The sequence below is a fragment of the Stigmatopora argus genome, chromosome 6 (genome assembly GCF_051989625.1).
Source record: "Stigmatopora argus isolate UIUO_Sarg chromosome 6, RoL_Sarg_1.0, whole genome shotgun sequence".
Classification (NCBI taxonomy): Eukaryota; Metazoa; Chordata; class Actinopteri; order Syngnathiformes; family Syngnathidae; genus Stigmatopora; species Stigmatopora argus.
Genome location: NC_135392.1, coordinates 9850460 through 9867241, shown reverse-complemented (window position 1 = coordinate 9867241; position 16782 = coordinate 9850460). Strand labels below are relative to the sequence as shown.

Below are 16782 nucleotides of genomic sequence, written 5' to 3'. Positions count from 1 at the left end.
GACCTTCCCTGTCTGGTATTTGACCTCTCTCAGTCGGGTGCTATGTAATGGAGATAGTTCCTCAACATTGAGACAGTCTTAGTCTTTAGAAAAAGAGAAGATTGAGCACGCAACATGTGCTGCGTAAGTCATCCCTTTTTTATGACTTCATTGTTTTGGGGCATAGCTGTGATTCCTACATCACACAAAATTACACTTAATGAGCCAATTAAAGATTTAATGTGAGTATTTTTGCATTGTGGTTGCTAAAATGAGAGACCACCTGCAGATGACTCACACGTGGCACTGCCACTTTTTCAAGTGTTTTATGGCCCACGTTTCCTCCCCTTTGCTGCAAACCTTTTACCTCAAACCTCAATGGGCATAGCGCACACTGGAACGTCAGGAAAGCATGTGTTATATCTTTAAACGTAAAGAGACTTTTTGGAGCATGGATGCAGGGTACTGCTTGTGGCACAATATGCGGAACAAAGTTGGTGAGGGTGGCACGAGCCTTCGGTGGAATGGTAGTTAAAGGGTTAAGGCGTGTTCCAAAAATAAGCATCCCTGTGCCTTTGCGAATTTTGCCTTGTTCTCTGCTTTTTCTCCCACATCCCAATACTACATGGTAGGCTGATTGAACAGTCTAAGTTCTCTGGAAATATGAGTGCATGTGTGTGGTTGGTAGTCTCCAGATGCCCTGTAATTGGGTAGCAGCAATTTAGGGTATACCCATTGTGTGGAGTTTGCATGTTCTCCTTGGGCTTGCGTGGGTTTTCTGCAGGTACTCCAGTTTCCTCCCACATTCCAAAAAGATACAGGGTAGCCTGGTTGAAAACTCTAAATTACACCTAGGTATGATTGGTTCCTTGTGCCCTGTGATTGGCTGGCCACTGATTCAAGGTGTCCTGGTGTCAATAGTTGGCTGGAATAGGCTCCAGCACCACCCACAACCCTCCCAAAAATGCAATTTAAATGTGTTATGATTATTTACAGCAAGGATAATCAGTGAGTAATATAAATAACAGTTTATGGCAGCCGTCATTTCAATTGGGATTAGTTCAATCACAAATAGTACATTGAGATTTATTTACTACTAATTTTGGGAAGCCAGTAGCCACAGTGGCTTGTGATAAAAAAAAAGTTCAGGGTAAACCGTACTACTTAACCCTCCTAAAATGTGTTATTTTATTAATGTGCTTCTGGCCTAACCAGTCAAATATGATCAAAGTCGTGTATGAGGCTCAATCCGACTTTCTTGGATCCCTGTAGTTGAGGCTTAACCATTAAAAATGAAAAGGCATGCTGTTTATTTTGTAAAGGGGGTGAAATATGCTTGCCAGTTGCTCGGCATCTTGATGTGTTTAACAAAATTTATTTTTAAAAGACCAATAATGGCCCATAGCATTTATATTTTTTCCCCCATCAGTTTGTCATCATGATCTGGGGCTATTTTTAACCTCGTTTCAGGTTTCCAATTGTTTCTCTTAGAAAAAGAACATAATTTAGTGTTTGTTTGGATCAAAAACAAGAAAAGCAGACACAGAAAGCTTGTTTGGGGGAAAATAACCAGTCACAGTTGCATGGGTAGCAGTAATGTAGAACAGAATTAAAAAGATGTCGACATCATTTTTCTTGCCATTGTGCGCGCATGTGTGGGGAGACTTTGTGGTGGGTGGGTTGCATAGAGTGCACACCCCACTCCAGTGCTGCTTGGAACCTGACCAGAGGAGATAACTATTGTCTGCCTGCCTCTAACATACTACACTCTCGTTGTTTCTTTTCCCTGCAGAAGGATTCATGACTTCATGTGGACAACACGGAACTATTTCGGGTTTAATTCTCACGAGGAACATCAGGATTTCTATTTCCATTCTCAGTTGTTATTGGTTCTGAAAGATTACAAACAGGCGTTGGACTACTTCCATGTTGTGATGTTATTGTCTATTCTTCATGATGCTGGTAGCTCTTTCTAGGACAATTTAGAATGTTTGGAAAAGGGGAACATCAAATGCTGCTGCTGGCGCTCGTTTGGGTGTTTAGGCTTTTGCCGGGGAGTGAAGCAGGTGAGTTGCTTTATACTCTGTGTGTGTGTGTGTGTGTGTGTGTGTGTGTATGTGTGTATGTGTGTATATGTGTGTGTGTGTGTATCTGTGTGTGTATCTGTGCGTGTGTGTGTTGGGGGGCTTCTAGGAACATCTAGGTTTAGAGCAATAATGAGTTGGAAAACTCCTGTCTCTATGTGCCTAACATTGGGACTGTTTAACAAATTACAAATTCATCCTCATAAAGTCAACTTGCTGTCCCTTGATGACATCAGCATATTCTAGTCCTGATTGGCTAGAGAAAAACATTTTATAGCCAAGTCCCTTGAACAAAACAATACATTTGATTGTAAGGATATCTTATGTTTCTGATGTAGTTTAATTATTTGTCTATTACATTTTTAGTCAAGTTATTTATTTTGAAGTGTGAACTACTACATATGACGTACATGGGACAAGATGTGTCTCAAATTAACTTTTTCAGTTTAAAATATCTGACAATGAGCTCATGCATTCCTGACGGGTTCTATTTATGGATAAATAAACGTTCGCACGATGTTTCAAATAGCCCACTGACAGAAATAGCACAAATAGAACATTATTTGGGAAAAGATCACTGTGAGCAGGAGAGTTGGGCACGGACTTTAGTAATGAGTTGATTTTACTCCTGAATTCATGATAGAGAAATTTAGAGTCCAGTGATTTTTGAAAAATTGTGCAAAGCTTGCCATCTATCAAATTGTAAACGACAGAATCTCTGGAAAAAAGTCATGTGCAGAGAAAAAGCATGAATTAAAATCAAGTAAAGTCAAATAACATTTTTTATTATTATTCTGACAATACTTTCTCAAAGAAAGGTTATTCAGTTACAGATGACATCATGCTATAACATTTGATATAGGAATAGCCTCTCGTGCTGTTAAAGGTAACTTGAGAAACTGTGTGAAGAATGGCAGGGATCATGTTTAACATGAACGAAGAAGAATTCAATGAAGTGTTACAGTAATAGCCATTGTATCTTAGGCGTGTCGTGCTGTGTTAATCATAAAGCATTGCAAAACCACACGGACTGTATTTCTGCTTCAGTGTCCAGATGTGCGAATCATGCCTGCAGCCCCCCCATTCGGAACCTGGCTACTGGCAGGACCCTCGTCACCCTTTCGGGGAGCTGCGGGAACACCTCTCCCGAGCAAAGCACTTGTCACCACCCACTTGGTCACATGAACGACGATCCTTTCTTGCATCCAAACACCTGGTGGGAATCGAGCGCAAAGCCCACGGTGCAGGGGACGCAGGACCAGATCCGTCTGGACCTGAAAACACACTTCTGTCTGTCCCACGTGGTTTTGTTGTTCCGGTCGCCGCGGCCCGCCGCCATGGCCGTTGAGCGATCCACAGACTTTGGGAAGTCCTGGGAGGTTCTAAAGGTCTTTGCACACAACTGTAGCATGGAGTTTGGTTTACCCGATGATTTTAATCAGCCTGGCTCTTTGTGTACATCCCGTTACAGCAGCGCAGCACCATGCAGCGGCGGAGAGGTAAGAGATGTCACGATCTAGTCATTGGCCACGTCGGAGGTTAGATTCCCACTTGTGCACGCACTGTCTCTTCCAAGGTGATATTACGGATACTTGACCCCAGCAATTCAAAACAGCTGGACCCCTACAGTCCGGAGGCTCTTGCCCGCCTGACCCTCACTAACCTGCGTGTCAGATTGCTAAAGGCTCAGACGTGTCCTCGCCTTCAACCGGCTTCCAAAGATAAAAGAGAGCCTACATCTGCTTCTTATGCTGTTTACAATTTACTGGCACAAGGCACTTGCCTGTGCCACGGACATGCCGAGCTTTGTCTGGCGCGAGAGACGCAACGGGGTGGTAACATGGTGAGATTTCACTGTCGGATTGCGTGGATGACCTACACCTCACATGTGTGGGATGAGGGTATTCTGAAAAGTTGCAAATGTGGCTTGCAGGTGTCTGGTCAGTGTGTGTGTACTCACCACACAGCAGGCTTCCACTGTGAGAAGTGTGCGCCGCTCTACAATGACCGTCCCTGGAGGCCTGCCAATGGCAGTAGTGGTGATGCAAATCCATGCCAGAGTAAGTGACCAAACAAATAGAAAACTACCACTCGTATGTGGGCAAACTACTCCACAAAGGTTTTCAGTTTTTCATTCCAACCCATCAAGAGGACACCTTTTCACCAACCTTGTGTCCTGCACAAGTGCAATCAGTGAATTGCAGTCAGGTGCTTGTTGTTTTCTGCAGAAACCTCATTAGTGTGCTGGATTGGTTGTAAAAAAAACCTGCAGCCACAGTGGTCCTTGATGACCGGTTTGCCCACCGGTGTTCTCGCGCTATGCAAAAGAATGAAATGTTCATTCATATTTATATTATATTCCCCTTTACATTTCAGCATTCTTCAGTTACCCATTTTAACTTATTGCTTTCCATTGATCTTGATAAATGTCCCGTTCGTTTTGACTGGGAGGGCTGGCAGCGATCATTGACTAACAGCATCTCCAGTCAAAATGGATTGGACGTCTAACACCGTCAATGGTAACCAATGGGTTCATCTTGGCCCAAATGGTGACGCTCAGAAATCGGAAAATTGCTGCAAAGTTATTTTAGACTCAGTGATAATATTTCAAATCTCACTTATGTCATGTCTCAATCTGCCTCAAACATCAGAGTGTGAGTGCCATGACCACACCGACAGCTGCCACTTCTCCCAGAGAGCGTGGTTATCCAGCGGCGGCATAAGCGGCGGGATTTGCGATAATTGCCGACACAACACCTTTGGGCGCAGGTGCCAACGCTGCAGACGAGGCTACTCCCGCCACCCGACCCTGCCTGTCAGCTCCCCCCACACTTGTCAGCGTAAGCGTGTCTCAAACTGAATTGTGTTACACACCTTTCTGATGGCAACATAGCCCAAAAATGTTTTTGTTATTTTTCCCCTTTAGGATGCAAGTGTGATACCCAAGGCTCCTTGTCTCCACATCCTGGAGATGAGGAAACCTGGTGTCACCCACGGACTGGGCAGTGTAGGTGTAAAAATGGGGTTGGGGGCACTAGTTGCACTCATTGTATGCCTGGTTATTGGGGCTTCGGAGCTGAGGGGTGCAAAGCCTGCACCTGCCCTAACAGCTGTAATCCTCTCAGTGGGCAATGTCTAGAAAGGTGAGCAGCTATTTAAAGGGAATAGCACAGGGGCATGAAAATCACATTCAAACTGATGTTGACTCCCAGTCGGGTTCTTGCAGCGATATGAAGAATCAGTTGTTTGACATACCCATTGGTGGGAAAATCCCTGCTTTGGATTCTCAGTTCTCTGTGGATGAAGAGGCACAGTGGCAGAAAGAACAGGCCGTCTCTGCGCTGCACACCACAGGTTTGTTCCAAGTTACACAATACTTGTTTATTTTTGGGACTTACATTAAAGCTTTGAACAGCTTCAGTCAGCACACAGAATGTATATGATATGGTCTTAAAAGTTTTAAAAGTTCCATTTTTTTGGAATGCAAATTCATTTTTGAAAACTCATTTGTAATGAATTGGAACTCATGCGTTAAAGTCCCACCCCTAACATATGTGAATACACGAGAGTAATTGGTCAAAATGTTGTGCTTGGTGGCACAGGAAAATGCATCTGTAAGGAGAAAAAGCTAAGAAGTGTGTCTGATCTCTGCAAGGTTAAACATGATTACGGTAAGAAATAATCCTGCATGTATTCCTTAGTTTTTGTTGTTGTTGACTCATCAAATACAAGCACATAGTTCACTTAAAGTATTGGTGTCAACCCTGACAGTCATAAAGGCGAGCGTCATGTCCGCTCATGACAAAGGCAGTCATGCAGAAGTGCTGGTCAAAGTTCGCAAGGTCCTACGAGCGGGTCTGGTAGAACTGTATTCGGGAACAGTCAGCATCTTTCCTCTGTCTTGGACCAGCCGCGGATGCACCTGCCCCATTCTAAACCCAGGCAAATATGTGCAATTATGCTACAGCACATTGTTCTCATAAAAGAAAAAAATATATACTACAACAAAGCTGATTTGTGCACAGGTATGGATTATTTGCTCGCAGGTCCAGAAGAAATCACCACGGGACGCTTGCTGGTCACAATGCAGAGTGCAGTGATCCCCTGGACCCCTAAATTGGGTCTACTTATTACAGAGGGCTTAAGAAGTGGCTGTCCATAATGCAGACGTGCTCCATACCAGACCAAAAACTCAGTTCTAGGAGAGACTGCAAATTGAGACAAGTTCAATCATCAGGACAAATTGTTTGGTCTGGTTAAAAAATACATTTGATATAGATTTCCATGGCAGTACAGGGCACACATTAAAATGAATTGATTTTTTAAATGTTGCTCACTTTTCAGCTTTAACTTTGTATGGGCCATCAATGATGAAACCAAAAAACATTGTTTAACAAAATCTAAGGTAGTCAATTTAAGACTCAGCACTTTCTGACCTTAAATTGCCTTTCTTCCCATGCCGATGCTAAGAAACAATGCAGCATTGACCATGTATGTCTACATGCTAAAATGCATAGACTTTCTGCTTTGTGATTGGCTGATAAAAATATTTTAATGATAATTACTTATTGAGAAAGTGGGCAGGTATGCCTTATACAGTGGCCAGTGAGTATAGACTACCAGTTTAAACAAAAATCATTGAGACATGGCAGCTACAAATCTAGTATATACTAAACAGTTTTGAATGTTCAAGTCCAACATCAACAAGCACGAATAACAAAGGTGGCTCGTTAGAGCTATGTTAATTTAAAACATTTCTGCTGAAAAATCAATCAGAACACACCAGCGTGGTAGACAAATACAATGAAACAGTGTTGAAAATGGGATGTAAGGCAGTACAGTAGTGGTCTCGTGGTTAGCATGGTTTTTGATTTAATGCACATGGTGGTAACAAAAGAACAGTATTAAGTTCTGTCATACAAATAAGGAAAATTTGGGAATCAAGACGTTCATTTTTTTTTTGATTGGACCTACGGGACATTCCAGGAATGGCCGCACATAACCAACGTAATACCTCAAATGTATTTTGCCTCAAGTCATCTTTCTGGTGCTGCAGATAAAGGCCACTACAGTACAGGTCTTCTCTATTTGTTTTACTGACGAGAGCGCGTAAACCTATGCACCACAATGCCGTACTACAGTCCTTTTCAGATATGAAAGACCGCGCGGAATCTTAGCTGGCAGCCTGGCTGTCTGTCGGTGAGTTTACTGGAACAGTGTCTGTTTGGGGCAACAAAGCAGGCTCCTCGGGTGACTCAGAAGCAGAGTCGGCCTGCGGCGGATCAGAGTTTTCCTTATCTTCCTCCTGAGGATAGAGCTCGGGGTACTTCTGCATGCACTCCTGCATGTTACGGAAGTGGTCGATGCACTCGGACCCCTTCACCTCCTCCTTACTATAGTGAAAGCATGAGAATGCCTCCTTGAACTGAGAGCCACACGGTCCGCTGGCCATGCCGCCGAGGCATGGGCAGTTCCAGTTGATGTCGCCGTTGGCCAATATGAGGCCTACAGGAAAAAAACAACAACAACAAAAACAGACGCATTTTAAGATGGTTTAGCTGGGATGGTAACATTTATTTTGCTCTTATTGGTCAACTTCCAATGTGTCAGGACAGGATCAGAAATGGAAAAAAGCAATTAGTTATCTTTAGTCTGGAATAAGCCTCCTAAATTTGACCATATTGGACTATGGAATGTGAACAAATAGAGCTAAAACATGTCAAATATTAAAGTGTACTTGGACTCCAGCCTCCACACAAATGGAACACATGACACAACAAATAAGTAACCGCATGTTTTTTAGAAATAAAATAAGAAAACTTATAGAGGAAGTATCTGGTATTAATATTGAGTAACAAACCTTGCTCTTCATATGGATCATGCGGATCGTCTGCAATCAGCTCGGCATTGCTAGGGGCCTCATGGTCCTCCTTGGTCACAAATATAATGCGATCCTTACCTGGAAACACATGGTATGCTACAATCAAACCACTAGTCCTGGTTTTTCCACGAAAAATACAGATCAGTATGATGAGAAGTCGGCATGACAGGATTGTCCAAAGCCCAAATGAAAGCATTACAGGAGATCAGTTCATGTAGTACTGAGAGGGTGAAGCCAGTCAGGTTGTGGTAAAAAGTTAGCTTAGCATGGCAGTCCGGTGACATTGCATGGATACGCGATCAAATGAATGAAACGTCCGCGTTTTTACCTTCTTCCCTGCAGTAAGACATGTCTGCCACTCTTTATGTCCGTCCGACCTCGCCCGTCGAGGTGAAAGATATCCAACCAGGGAGAAAAGACTCCACAACGGATAGGATTTCATTTGATAATTGGAGCTGAATGTCTGAGCTCAACTGTGTGACATGACCTCTCGACAAGGCGTCGCTGGAAAATGACGTCACGGGGTCGGCTTGCATTACATATACATAGAATATTCTTTTCCCCCTTACCGTGTATATGACAGCTCATTTAAGTTTTTTTCTTCTCTCATTCTGTTTAAATTTCTTTTTAAATGAGTTTAAATATTGATTTTGGGCGCAGGTGGTTGCAGAAATGTAATCAAGTTTAAAGCTTATTACATTGTAACAAGTGAAAAAGCTGTACTTATTTATTTACGTGACCATCTTATCAAGGTGCTCATTATATTATATATTTAATATTTGATCAAAATATCAAATGTAGATCATTTCGTTCAGACGATTTCCATCAGCTCAAGGGCGACCTCTAGTGATCGCTAGTATGCACAATCAGTTTGTAAAATAAAAATAGTAACAGCAGAGTGCAAGTCGTTGCTGAAAATGCAGACTTTTGACATTTAAAACAAGTCCTTTTCCCACATTAACTTCGGCCATGAATATAACTTCTATTTTTACAGTAGGAGGATGAGGTTCTCTTCATAAAAAGCTTCATTAAAGACAATTGCCAATTGTTGGAAAAACATTTTTTAATAACACAATTATGTCTGTTACATAAGAGTAAAAACCAAAATGAACCTCCCTTTGCGTTCATATCAAACCCACCCTCTTACTGTCCACCAAGGCAGTTTTGTGCAGCAATTCAGTCTGGGAAATATGAGTGAGACAGTGCAGATTATCTTTACCAATCAGAGATATAGGACAAACATGATGTCCTACTTAAGACCAGTGAAAATATGAACAGTCCATCACTGAGAATATACACATAAAAGGTGTGTAGACAATCTGCCAAGATAACAAAAAGTACACTTTGTTCATACTCTTTACATCCCGACATGGATTTCTTGTACGTGCCCTAATGTTTGAAATTTACTTCTTTTTTTTTCCATAGTGAAAAACACCCAAAGCGAGTCAAAGGACTGCACCGCACACCTGTGTGTTGAGGGATTCTTCGACTGAGGAAACAAGTGACAATCCGGCAGCCCACCTTGGATGATTAAGAGTGAAAGAAATGGCTGGAGACAATACTAACCTCAAAGCAAGGAGAAAACAATATAGCTCTCTTGACAATGACAGAGACCTCCAATGCAGAATGATCTGATTGTGCAAATTGCCACATCAACAAAAAAAAGAAAAAGAATCGAAAATGACGGAACGCAAAAGAGTGACACGGTCGGAGGCTGTATATGCTGTAAATCTTTGACTTGGCCTTTTCTAGAAAAGTAAAGCCCCCATGCTTCCCACTTCACTCTGCTCTTTTACAAAGATCTCAAAGTACTGGTAAATGATGGTCACGGCCAAGAGGATTCCTGTGCCAGAACCAATGGCTCCCAGGAAGTCAGCCATCACAGACAGGCCTCCTATACAAAGGCCACCAAAGGCAGCAGCTGTCGGGATGTACCTGCAAACAGGACAAAACTCAAATACAATCATGTTCTGCTCCCCCTATTTAAATATCAGCAGACAAGCAAACTGGGGGAAAAAGTCTCATCAGTACCTGTTCAGCTCGTGCACCATGGAAGTCTCTCTGTGTCCCCTCATCACCATCTGCTGCTCTTTCAGTTGTTTAGCCACCTGTCATAAATCCCCCCAAAGGAGAAGTTCAAACCAAGTACTAAAACGTCAAGTACCTCATATACACACAAATCATACATCTTTGGCAGATGATCCCGAAACTTCAATCCAGGTCTTGGAGAAGAAGGCACATGAGCCGAGCATGAAGACAATGTAGATGACAGCATGAACTGGGTCATCCAGAACAGAACCAAAGGATTCTGGGGGAGATAAGTAGTAGCACAGGCCGCCTACTGGGTAGGCTCGAGCTGGGCCGCCAGTTGATGTGTCCTATATGAAAAAAGAAAAGAAATGGCTTTTGACACGGGGTCATTACATTTGACTAATAATCGTTCAAGTAGGTTTTTTTCCCCACTTACAGACCACGTTCCTAGGAGGTTAACCAAGAAGTTTCCACTGAAACGTGTCGACAGCATTTGTGAGATGACGTAGAGATTGGAAACCAAGGCGGACTGCAGAATGATGGGGATGTTGGAGGTATAGAACAGTTTGATGGGGTAGGTGTTGTATTGACCGCGATAGCGGGCCGACTTGATAGGCAGGTCCACCCTGAAGCCCTGTTACGGTTAATGACAGTAAATGGTCAACAAAAATATAGAAGAAAATGCATACGAAATGATTATTTTATGCAACTCAGCTACCCGTTTGGCATTTTCTAAGATTCACACAGTTGTAAGACAACCCCTGCAAAAAAACTGTAGAACGTTTTATCTATCTGTGCTCACCTGGAAGTATATGACCACTGCGAAAACAAACACCGTGGCGATGAGGTTCAGCAGGTTGGGTAGGTTTTGCCTGTAGAACGCTTCTCGCAGGGCACGGACCTTGTCCGTGCGAGTGGCCAACAGATGAAAGAGAGCAATAATGGCACCCTCAAACTCGGTACCTGAAGAAATGAGACCATGATTTGTGTTATGGTGCGCACATTTGACATCAGGTGTGTGTGTGTGCGCGCCCTAACAGCAGCCATACCTCTGCCAGTATTCACAGTGGTGGGGCTGAAAGCCTTCCAGACAATGGTCTCGCAAATGTTGGTGGCAATGAAGAGAGAGATACCAGAGCCCAGACCGTAGCCTTTCTGGAGCAGCTCATCGAGCAGCAGAACAATCAGACCAGCAACGAAAAGCTGAGCAAACAGAGACAATCTTAGTAAACGTAGGTCTTTACATGGAAACCCATTTCAAGTATCTCCCCAAACAATAAAACCTTTGTTGTTAAATCATTTGTAATAGGCCATATCATTCATTTTTACCTGGATGATAATGAGTAAGCATATTCCAGCACCCATTTCTGAAGGGTCCCCATACATCCCAGTCATGACATATACGATCGCCTGCCCGATGGTGATAATCATCCCAAACACTGCAACAAGACGTACCAATAATTCATAACTGTACAATCTGACAATACCCTACACAACTATCTTGTGGTTAAATAATATCTACATATATTTTTTATTTTTAAGAGAGAGACCCACATTTCTGGGCACCGTTGAAGAGAGCACGGTCTTTGGGCGTATCTCCCACCTCGATAATCTTAGCACCAGCAAGCAGCTGCATGATGAGGCCTGACGTGACGATGGGCGAGATACCCAGCTCCATCAGAGTACCTGAAGACAACTAGAGTCAGCTTATAGACTGCACATGTATCTTAAACACCCACACCCTTTGGCCCATCTGATAACAACATTGCCCCACAAAACTGATAAAAAGCCAAGGCATTGTTGTTGTACTTATTAATGGCATGTTTATGCAGACTGTGTGTAAGAGAACAGCTTAAAGGTTTTTTTTGTGCAAGTACCTCTGTTGGAAGCCAGAATGACTCTCATCCAGTAGAATGGATCTGCTGAATCTGATGACATGATTCCAAAGAGAGGAATCTAGTGGAGTGGAAACAAATTTATACATCTTATGGAAAACAAAGACTACAATTACATTAATTTATAGCTAAAAGAAGTTGAAGCAACTCACCTGGCAGCACACCAGGAAAATGAAGAGTGTGATGGCTGTCCATAGTACTTTTTCTCTAAATTGAATCTGTGAGATTAACGATTAAAAACACATTGGGAACAATTCCAAGTAATAATGACAGCAACATGTGTATGAAGGTTTACCTTTCTTTCTGGTTTCTGAATTTCTGGTAAGACCGCACAAAACGGCTTGATGACCTCCAAAAACTTAACTGCAAACAAATGGTTTATTTATTTATTTTTAAATACAATAATTTACGCTGAAACAATCACAGAAAGGTCAAGAGTTCAACATTGTATCTTTATGGGATGACCTTCCTCGCATGCTACGTCATCACTAAACCAGCAGCTGCCACATATACCAAATATTTCATATGCGACATTTTCCCCATGTTTGCTGTGAGAAAAATAAAAATAATAATAGGCTAAACATATAAAACACCCCAAAACCCGGCAATGACACATCGAAAATATATTAAATGCAACATTGCTTCATTGGTCCAAAACAGCTTACGTGGTAATGTCCGACCATCACACAAATCCTAGAATCTTGTCAGACATGGAACTAAATAATTTAATGAAGTAATTATGTCCCTTTCAGATATCGTGCGGGCAAAGTAAAGTAAAAAAACAAAAACAAAAATCCCCATTGAATACAATTTTACGTGTCATGAGCATGCAACTAACTAGCATTCCATTACAAACATGGGCAATGCCTTTTAAACCAAAGTAGTATAATAACTCAGATATTTGAAATGCTGCATTTATGTACTAAATACTTAAGCGAAAAATGTCATTTAAAAACTTGACAATATCCTGTGGAATAAGACAGGTCAACTTGCCACCTACAGAACCAAGGCTAACCGATTAGCAAGCCGAGACTCCTGTTTCTTTTAGGGCTGCTGGGCGGAACAAAAGCGTCGAAAACACACTGAGACACGGTCGATATTTCATAAAGATTGTAAAAATCCACACGTACTTCCCATGTTGCTCTAGGATCGACTCCGGTTGTGTTAAAGGCAAGCAGTTGTCGTGTTCCGTGGAGTCAGTGTGGCTCCATCCAGCAGCTCGATAAGAAAAGAGCGAGTACTAGAGACACGTCACCACAGCAGCCGCTAAAACACACGTCACTTCTCCGGGCGCAGAAGACGACTCTGTGGACAAAAAATATGTCGTCTCCACAAAACTGAGCCAAAAAAAAAAGTACCAACAATTTCAAATAGGTTGTTCAAAGAAACAAACGCGCATTTAATTAGATTTGGTCGGTTATAAATCGGGTTTGTCAACAAGTCCCGTAGAGGGCGCTCTCCCACACACTCGGGAGGTTAAACACTTCCTTAAAATTGACCCATAGATATCGTGTGTATATGTTTAAGAGCTAGATGCGAAAATTTTGATTTGGCGGCGTCACTAATCGGTGGCCGTTTAGGAGCAGTACAACTCCTATAGTGGGCGCTCTTCTAACACTAAGGACCATAAAATACTCTTAGCTTGGCCTAACGAACATGTTAGGAATCCACTAGGTGGCGCTATCCCCCAATCTCCAAAAATAGTCTCATAAGCTGTTCTGTTTGACCATGAAAAAAGACCATTTAAGCTGTTTGACCATGAAAAAGAAATCAATTTCAATTCGTTTTTAGTATTAAACATGTTACCATGGCTCTAATTTTAACAAGGGGGAATGAACTAAATACTGTGAATAAAAGCCAGAAGTAGAAAGTAACAATATCATGATAGCACTGTCTCCAAATAGTGATCGCAACCAGTTATTTGTTTTATTTTTCATTGGTGGAACAAATGCTGTGGCTGCTACTGCGAGGGGTTTAATGTTGTTGCAAATGAGTATCGCCTAGATTTCTGCAATAATTGCATACAATTAAAATGAGATGTTGTGATCACGTCTTTTCTTCACTTTGTCTTTGTGTAAAAAAAGGATTCAATCAAAACCTTTGGCATGAAATACAACTTTGCAAGTTGCAGCTAAAAGAGTAATATAATTAAAATAAAACTGCATGCAAGTATGTGTATGGGGTAAAGTGCACTATTAATTGGACTTTAACTCACAAATATTCAAGCAACTATGGTATTATTATTGAAATAGTGATGACCTTTCCAAGTACATCACTTATTTGGCGAAATGTCCACTGGGATAGGCATGTGCACATCTGCGGCCTTTGTGAGGGCAAGCAGAAAATTGACCCAGGTTGCATGCAGCAAGTAGATATTTGGTGTTGTTTCTTCTCACATTTTGGCCGTACGCCTCTCCCGTCACTACAAAGTCTGTCCAACCAAAACAATAATGTGCATGGAGCCAGATGAAGCCAAGAGTGCGCCCGAGTGTTCTCAGATAAAGAGACATTTGTTCATGTTGCATAACGTCCACAACTATGTGCTGACACGAAGGTGAGGACAAGCAGCACATCGCTTCTTTTCAATAGTTGCCACTCAACGTAGAGCCTCAATTATCATTAGCCCTTAATCAAAACAGATTCTCATAGGATTTCATGGCTAACTGTGGCCCAAAAAATGAACCCCTCAAGCAGGCAAGGAAAAACTCAAAATCCCATCTGATGTAAAATTAAAAAAAACCTTGAGAAGGACCACATCCGCTCTACAAATGAACACATTGTAATCTCTAATGCACATATCTAAAATAAGAACACTAAATAATAAAAACCGTCAAAATGTTTTGACACGAAACAAGTTAACACGTGCAATTTGCCAAGAGTCACTGGATGCACATCAGACTGAAATTATGATTATGTTCATGACCTGACACTATTCTAGCATCTAAAATTGACTTTACTGACTTTTTAAGGAAGCCTAAGAAAAGATACTTTTATTTTCCAATTTAACTGTTAGTATATTCATATTAGTCATTGATTATAATTGCGCGTGAAACACAAAGTTCCTCCTGAGTGAAAAGGACGTTATTTTTATAAGGATCCCTTTTGCACAATAATTAAAATAATTATTATCACAGCCTGTAACAAAACACTAACATTTTCAATCAACTCCAAACATAACACATTTTTGTTATACTTTTCCCGTTCAAGCTAAGATTAATAATAAACATTCTATACTCCAGAAGATATATGGATTGCTTCTGTCCTTTTCCTGTGATGTAATGTTGGAGTTTTTCGGTGTCATTTGGCAACAGTATACAGTAAATCTAATGGTGTTAAGCCGAAGGTCTACCATACAAACCGTACATATGTTACATAATGCATCGTAAATTACCAAACCAAATGTTCCGAAGACACTCTGAAAAGCACACACCGAGAGGCCCGATCTTCACATACAGTATCCGTAACTCGACACATGTACTGCTTACGGGGTGACGCATGTATGACCTGAAGAGAGCCTAGGCAGCCATCTTAATATGCAGTTATTCAGCTAATTGATGTTTTCTTTCCTCTTCCTGTCACTTATTTTTAGATTGACTCAATGCAAAATGTGCATGTGGTGATGTGGGAGCACCTGTGTTCAAAACTCATCAGAAGATGTTCCCTACGGAGACAGTGAAGCTAAGCCACTCATGGCCCATAGTAATTTTGTTTTGTTAACTTATCATTACCAAAAAAAATCTACATTCATTATAACTCACAGATAGTTTATCACATTTCTATTAACATGATCTCTCAGACTGATGTACAAGTATTTTAGAAATGAAGTGCATATAAATCGTTCCAGAAATGTAGAGGGGAAAAAAAAGAAGAAACGTCCTCCTCTCATCCAAAAACTGCACCACTTCATCCAGGATTAAATTTATTTTATAATATAAATAAATAAAAACAAGAGGAAAGAATGGTTGAAAACATTCAGAAACCCTAACCCATCCACACTGACAGCCAAGACATTCAAAATGGAGAGAATACGCTACATGAACACAGTAAACTGTCAGACTACCTCTTCACAATGTTTGCATGTATTCAAAGTCTTTATCTATTTTTCCTGCTAGACCCATGGCCACCATATTAATCCTCAACTAATCCAATTGAACCATGGTAGTGGAACAAGAGCAACAGTAGCGCTCAGCGACCGGCTTGACATGCCAGTCTTTCGTCATTTGACCTTCAGGCTAAACTGGAGCAGAGAGGCCGCCCTGGGGTTAATCCAAGCCTCAGATTGTTCATTAGAGTAATTAGGATGTCAGTGTAAATGACTTAGACGGGGGCAAGTGAAGCCGCACGTATGTGGGTACAACAGGAGCCTCAGGCTGTGCATGCAGACGCCTTGCCTATGGCGTCACTGACACCCTCTTATATAACGCGGCCTCTAATTATGACGCGACTCCTCTGATATCCTTTGCTCTCCTTTCAAGCAAATACATTTCAAAATACATCTTAAGATGTTTTATGTGGACAAAAAGCGAAAAAAAGAGAAAAAAGCATTCAAACATTTTCAAACATCACATTTTGAGTGCAATATTAACATTTGGTAATGTTAGGCCTCAATTTTAATTTTGCCTATTTCTTTTGTTATTAATCATGATTTTTTTTTTATCCCTGTGATTGGCTGGCCAACAATTCAGGGTATATTTTCGTCTCTCTGTTTGCGTTCTGTTTTTCAGAATGTGATTTCAATGTGTTGCACAAAAGTGTGCCCTGTTTATCAAATTGAGTTAATGTCAATGCTCTTGAGGTAAACACTAGCAAAATATTTTTTTCAATTAAACATGACAAGATGCAGATTCTGGCTTGTCTCATATTGTGTTCAGAAGAATGAAATAGCAGTTGGTAGATCAAAGAGTTGCATAAA

The 16782-nt window shown here is 41.4% G+C and overlaps 3 protein-coding genes across 3 annotated transcripts; 1 reads left to right on the top strand and 2 right to left on the bottom strand.

Annotated features, from left to right (window-relative positions):
• The first annotated feature begins 940 nt into the window (after positions 1-940).
• On the top strand, positions 941-6726 carry LOC144075407 (netrin-4). Its single transcript, XM_077602377.1, has 10 exons — positions 941-2045; positions 3111-3562; positions 3640-3906; positions 3997-4123; positions 4715-4903; positions 4990-5206; positions 5290-5417; positions 5666-5734; positions 5835-6005; positions 6089-6726. Exons 1-10 carry the CDS (start codon positions 1967-1969, stop codon positions 6223-6225), a joined length of 1836 nt encoding a protein of 611 aa, XP_077458503.1. The 5' UTR covers positions 941-1966; the 3' UTR covers positions 6226-6726.
• A 60-nt stretch (positions 6727-6786) lies between these two features.
• On the bottom strand, positions 6787-8471 carry chchd4a (coiled-coil-helix-coiled-coil-helix domain containing 4a). Its single transcript, XM_077602376.1, has 3 exons — positions 8273-8471; positions 7924-8022; positions 6787-7568 (listed from the first exon to the last, which is right to left on the bottom strand). The coding sequence occupies exons 1-3, from the start codon at positions 8292-8294 to the stop codon at positions 7237-7239; spliced, it is 453 nt and encodes a 150-aa protein (XP_077458502.1). The 5' UTR covers positions 8295-8471; the 3' UTR covers positions 6787-7236.
• Positions 8472-8989: 518 nt separating this feature from the next.
• LOC144076046 (protein transport protein Sec61 subunit alpha-like 1) lies at positions 8990-13294 on the bottom strand. The gene is made up of 12 exons (XM_077603583.1): positions 13001-13294; positions 12166-12233; positions 12023-12088; positions 11853-11931; positions 11530-11661; positions 11305-11414; positions 11025-11178; positions 10778-10938; positions 10412-10609; positions 10131-10322; positions 9976-10052; positions 8990-9879 (listed from the first exon to the last, which is right to left on the bottom strand). The coding sequence occupies exons 1-12, from the start codon at positions 13005-13007 to the stop codon at positions 9693-9695; spliced, it is 1431 nt and encodes a 476-aa protein (XP_077459709.1). The 5' UTR covers positions 13008-13294; the 3' UTR covers positions 8990-9692.
• Between the last annotated feature and the right edge of the window lie 3488 nt (positions 13295-16782).

Excerpts from the sequence above, each read along its gene's own strand:
- LOC144076046 (XM_077603583.1), bottom strand. Across the intron at positions 11,932-12,022 it reads TTTTCCTGGTGTGCTGCCAG|ATTCCTCTCTTTGGAATCAT; the intron begins GTGAGTTGCTTC and ends CCACTCCACTAG. Across the intron at positions 10,939-11,024 it reads CACTGTGAATACTGGCAGAG|GTACCGAGTTTGAGGGTGCC; the intron begins GTATGGCTGCTG and ends TCATTTCTTCAG.
- chchd4a (XM_077602376.1), bottom strand. The coding sequence starts at position 8,294 with ATGTCTTACTGCAGGGAAGAAG. Across the intron at positions 8,023-8,272 it reads GTCTTACTGCAGGGAAGAAG|GTAAGGATCGCATTATATTT; the intron begins GTAAAAACGCGG and ends ATGTGTTTCCAG. Across the intron at positions 7,569-7,923 it reads TGATCCATATGAAGAGCAAG|GCCTCATATTGGCCAACGGC; the intron begins GTTTGTTACTCA and ends TTTTTCCTGTAG.
- LOC144075407 (XM_077602377.1), top strand. The coding sequence starts at position 1,967 with ATGTTTGGAAAAGGGGAACATCAAATGCTGCTGCTGGCGCTCGTTTGG. Across the intron at positions 4,904-4,989 it reads CTCCCCCCACACTTGTCAGC|GATGCAAGTGTGATACCCAA; the intron begins GTAAGCGTGTCT and ends TTTCCCCTTTAG. Across the intron at positions 5,418-5,665 it reads CTCTGCGCTGCACACCACAG|GAAAATGCATCTGTAAGGAG; the intron begins GTTTGTTCCAAG and ends TTGGTGGCACAG.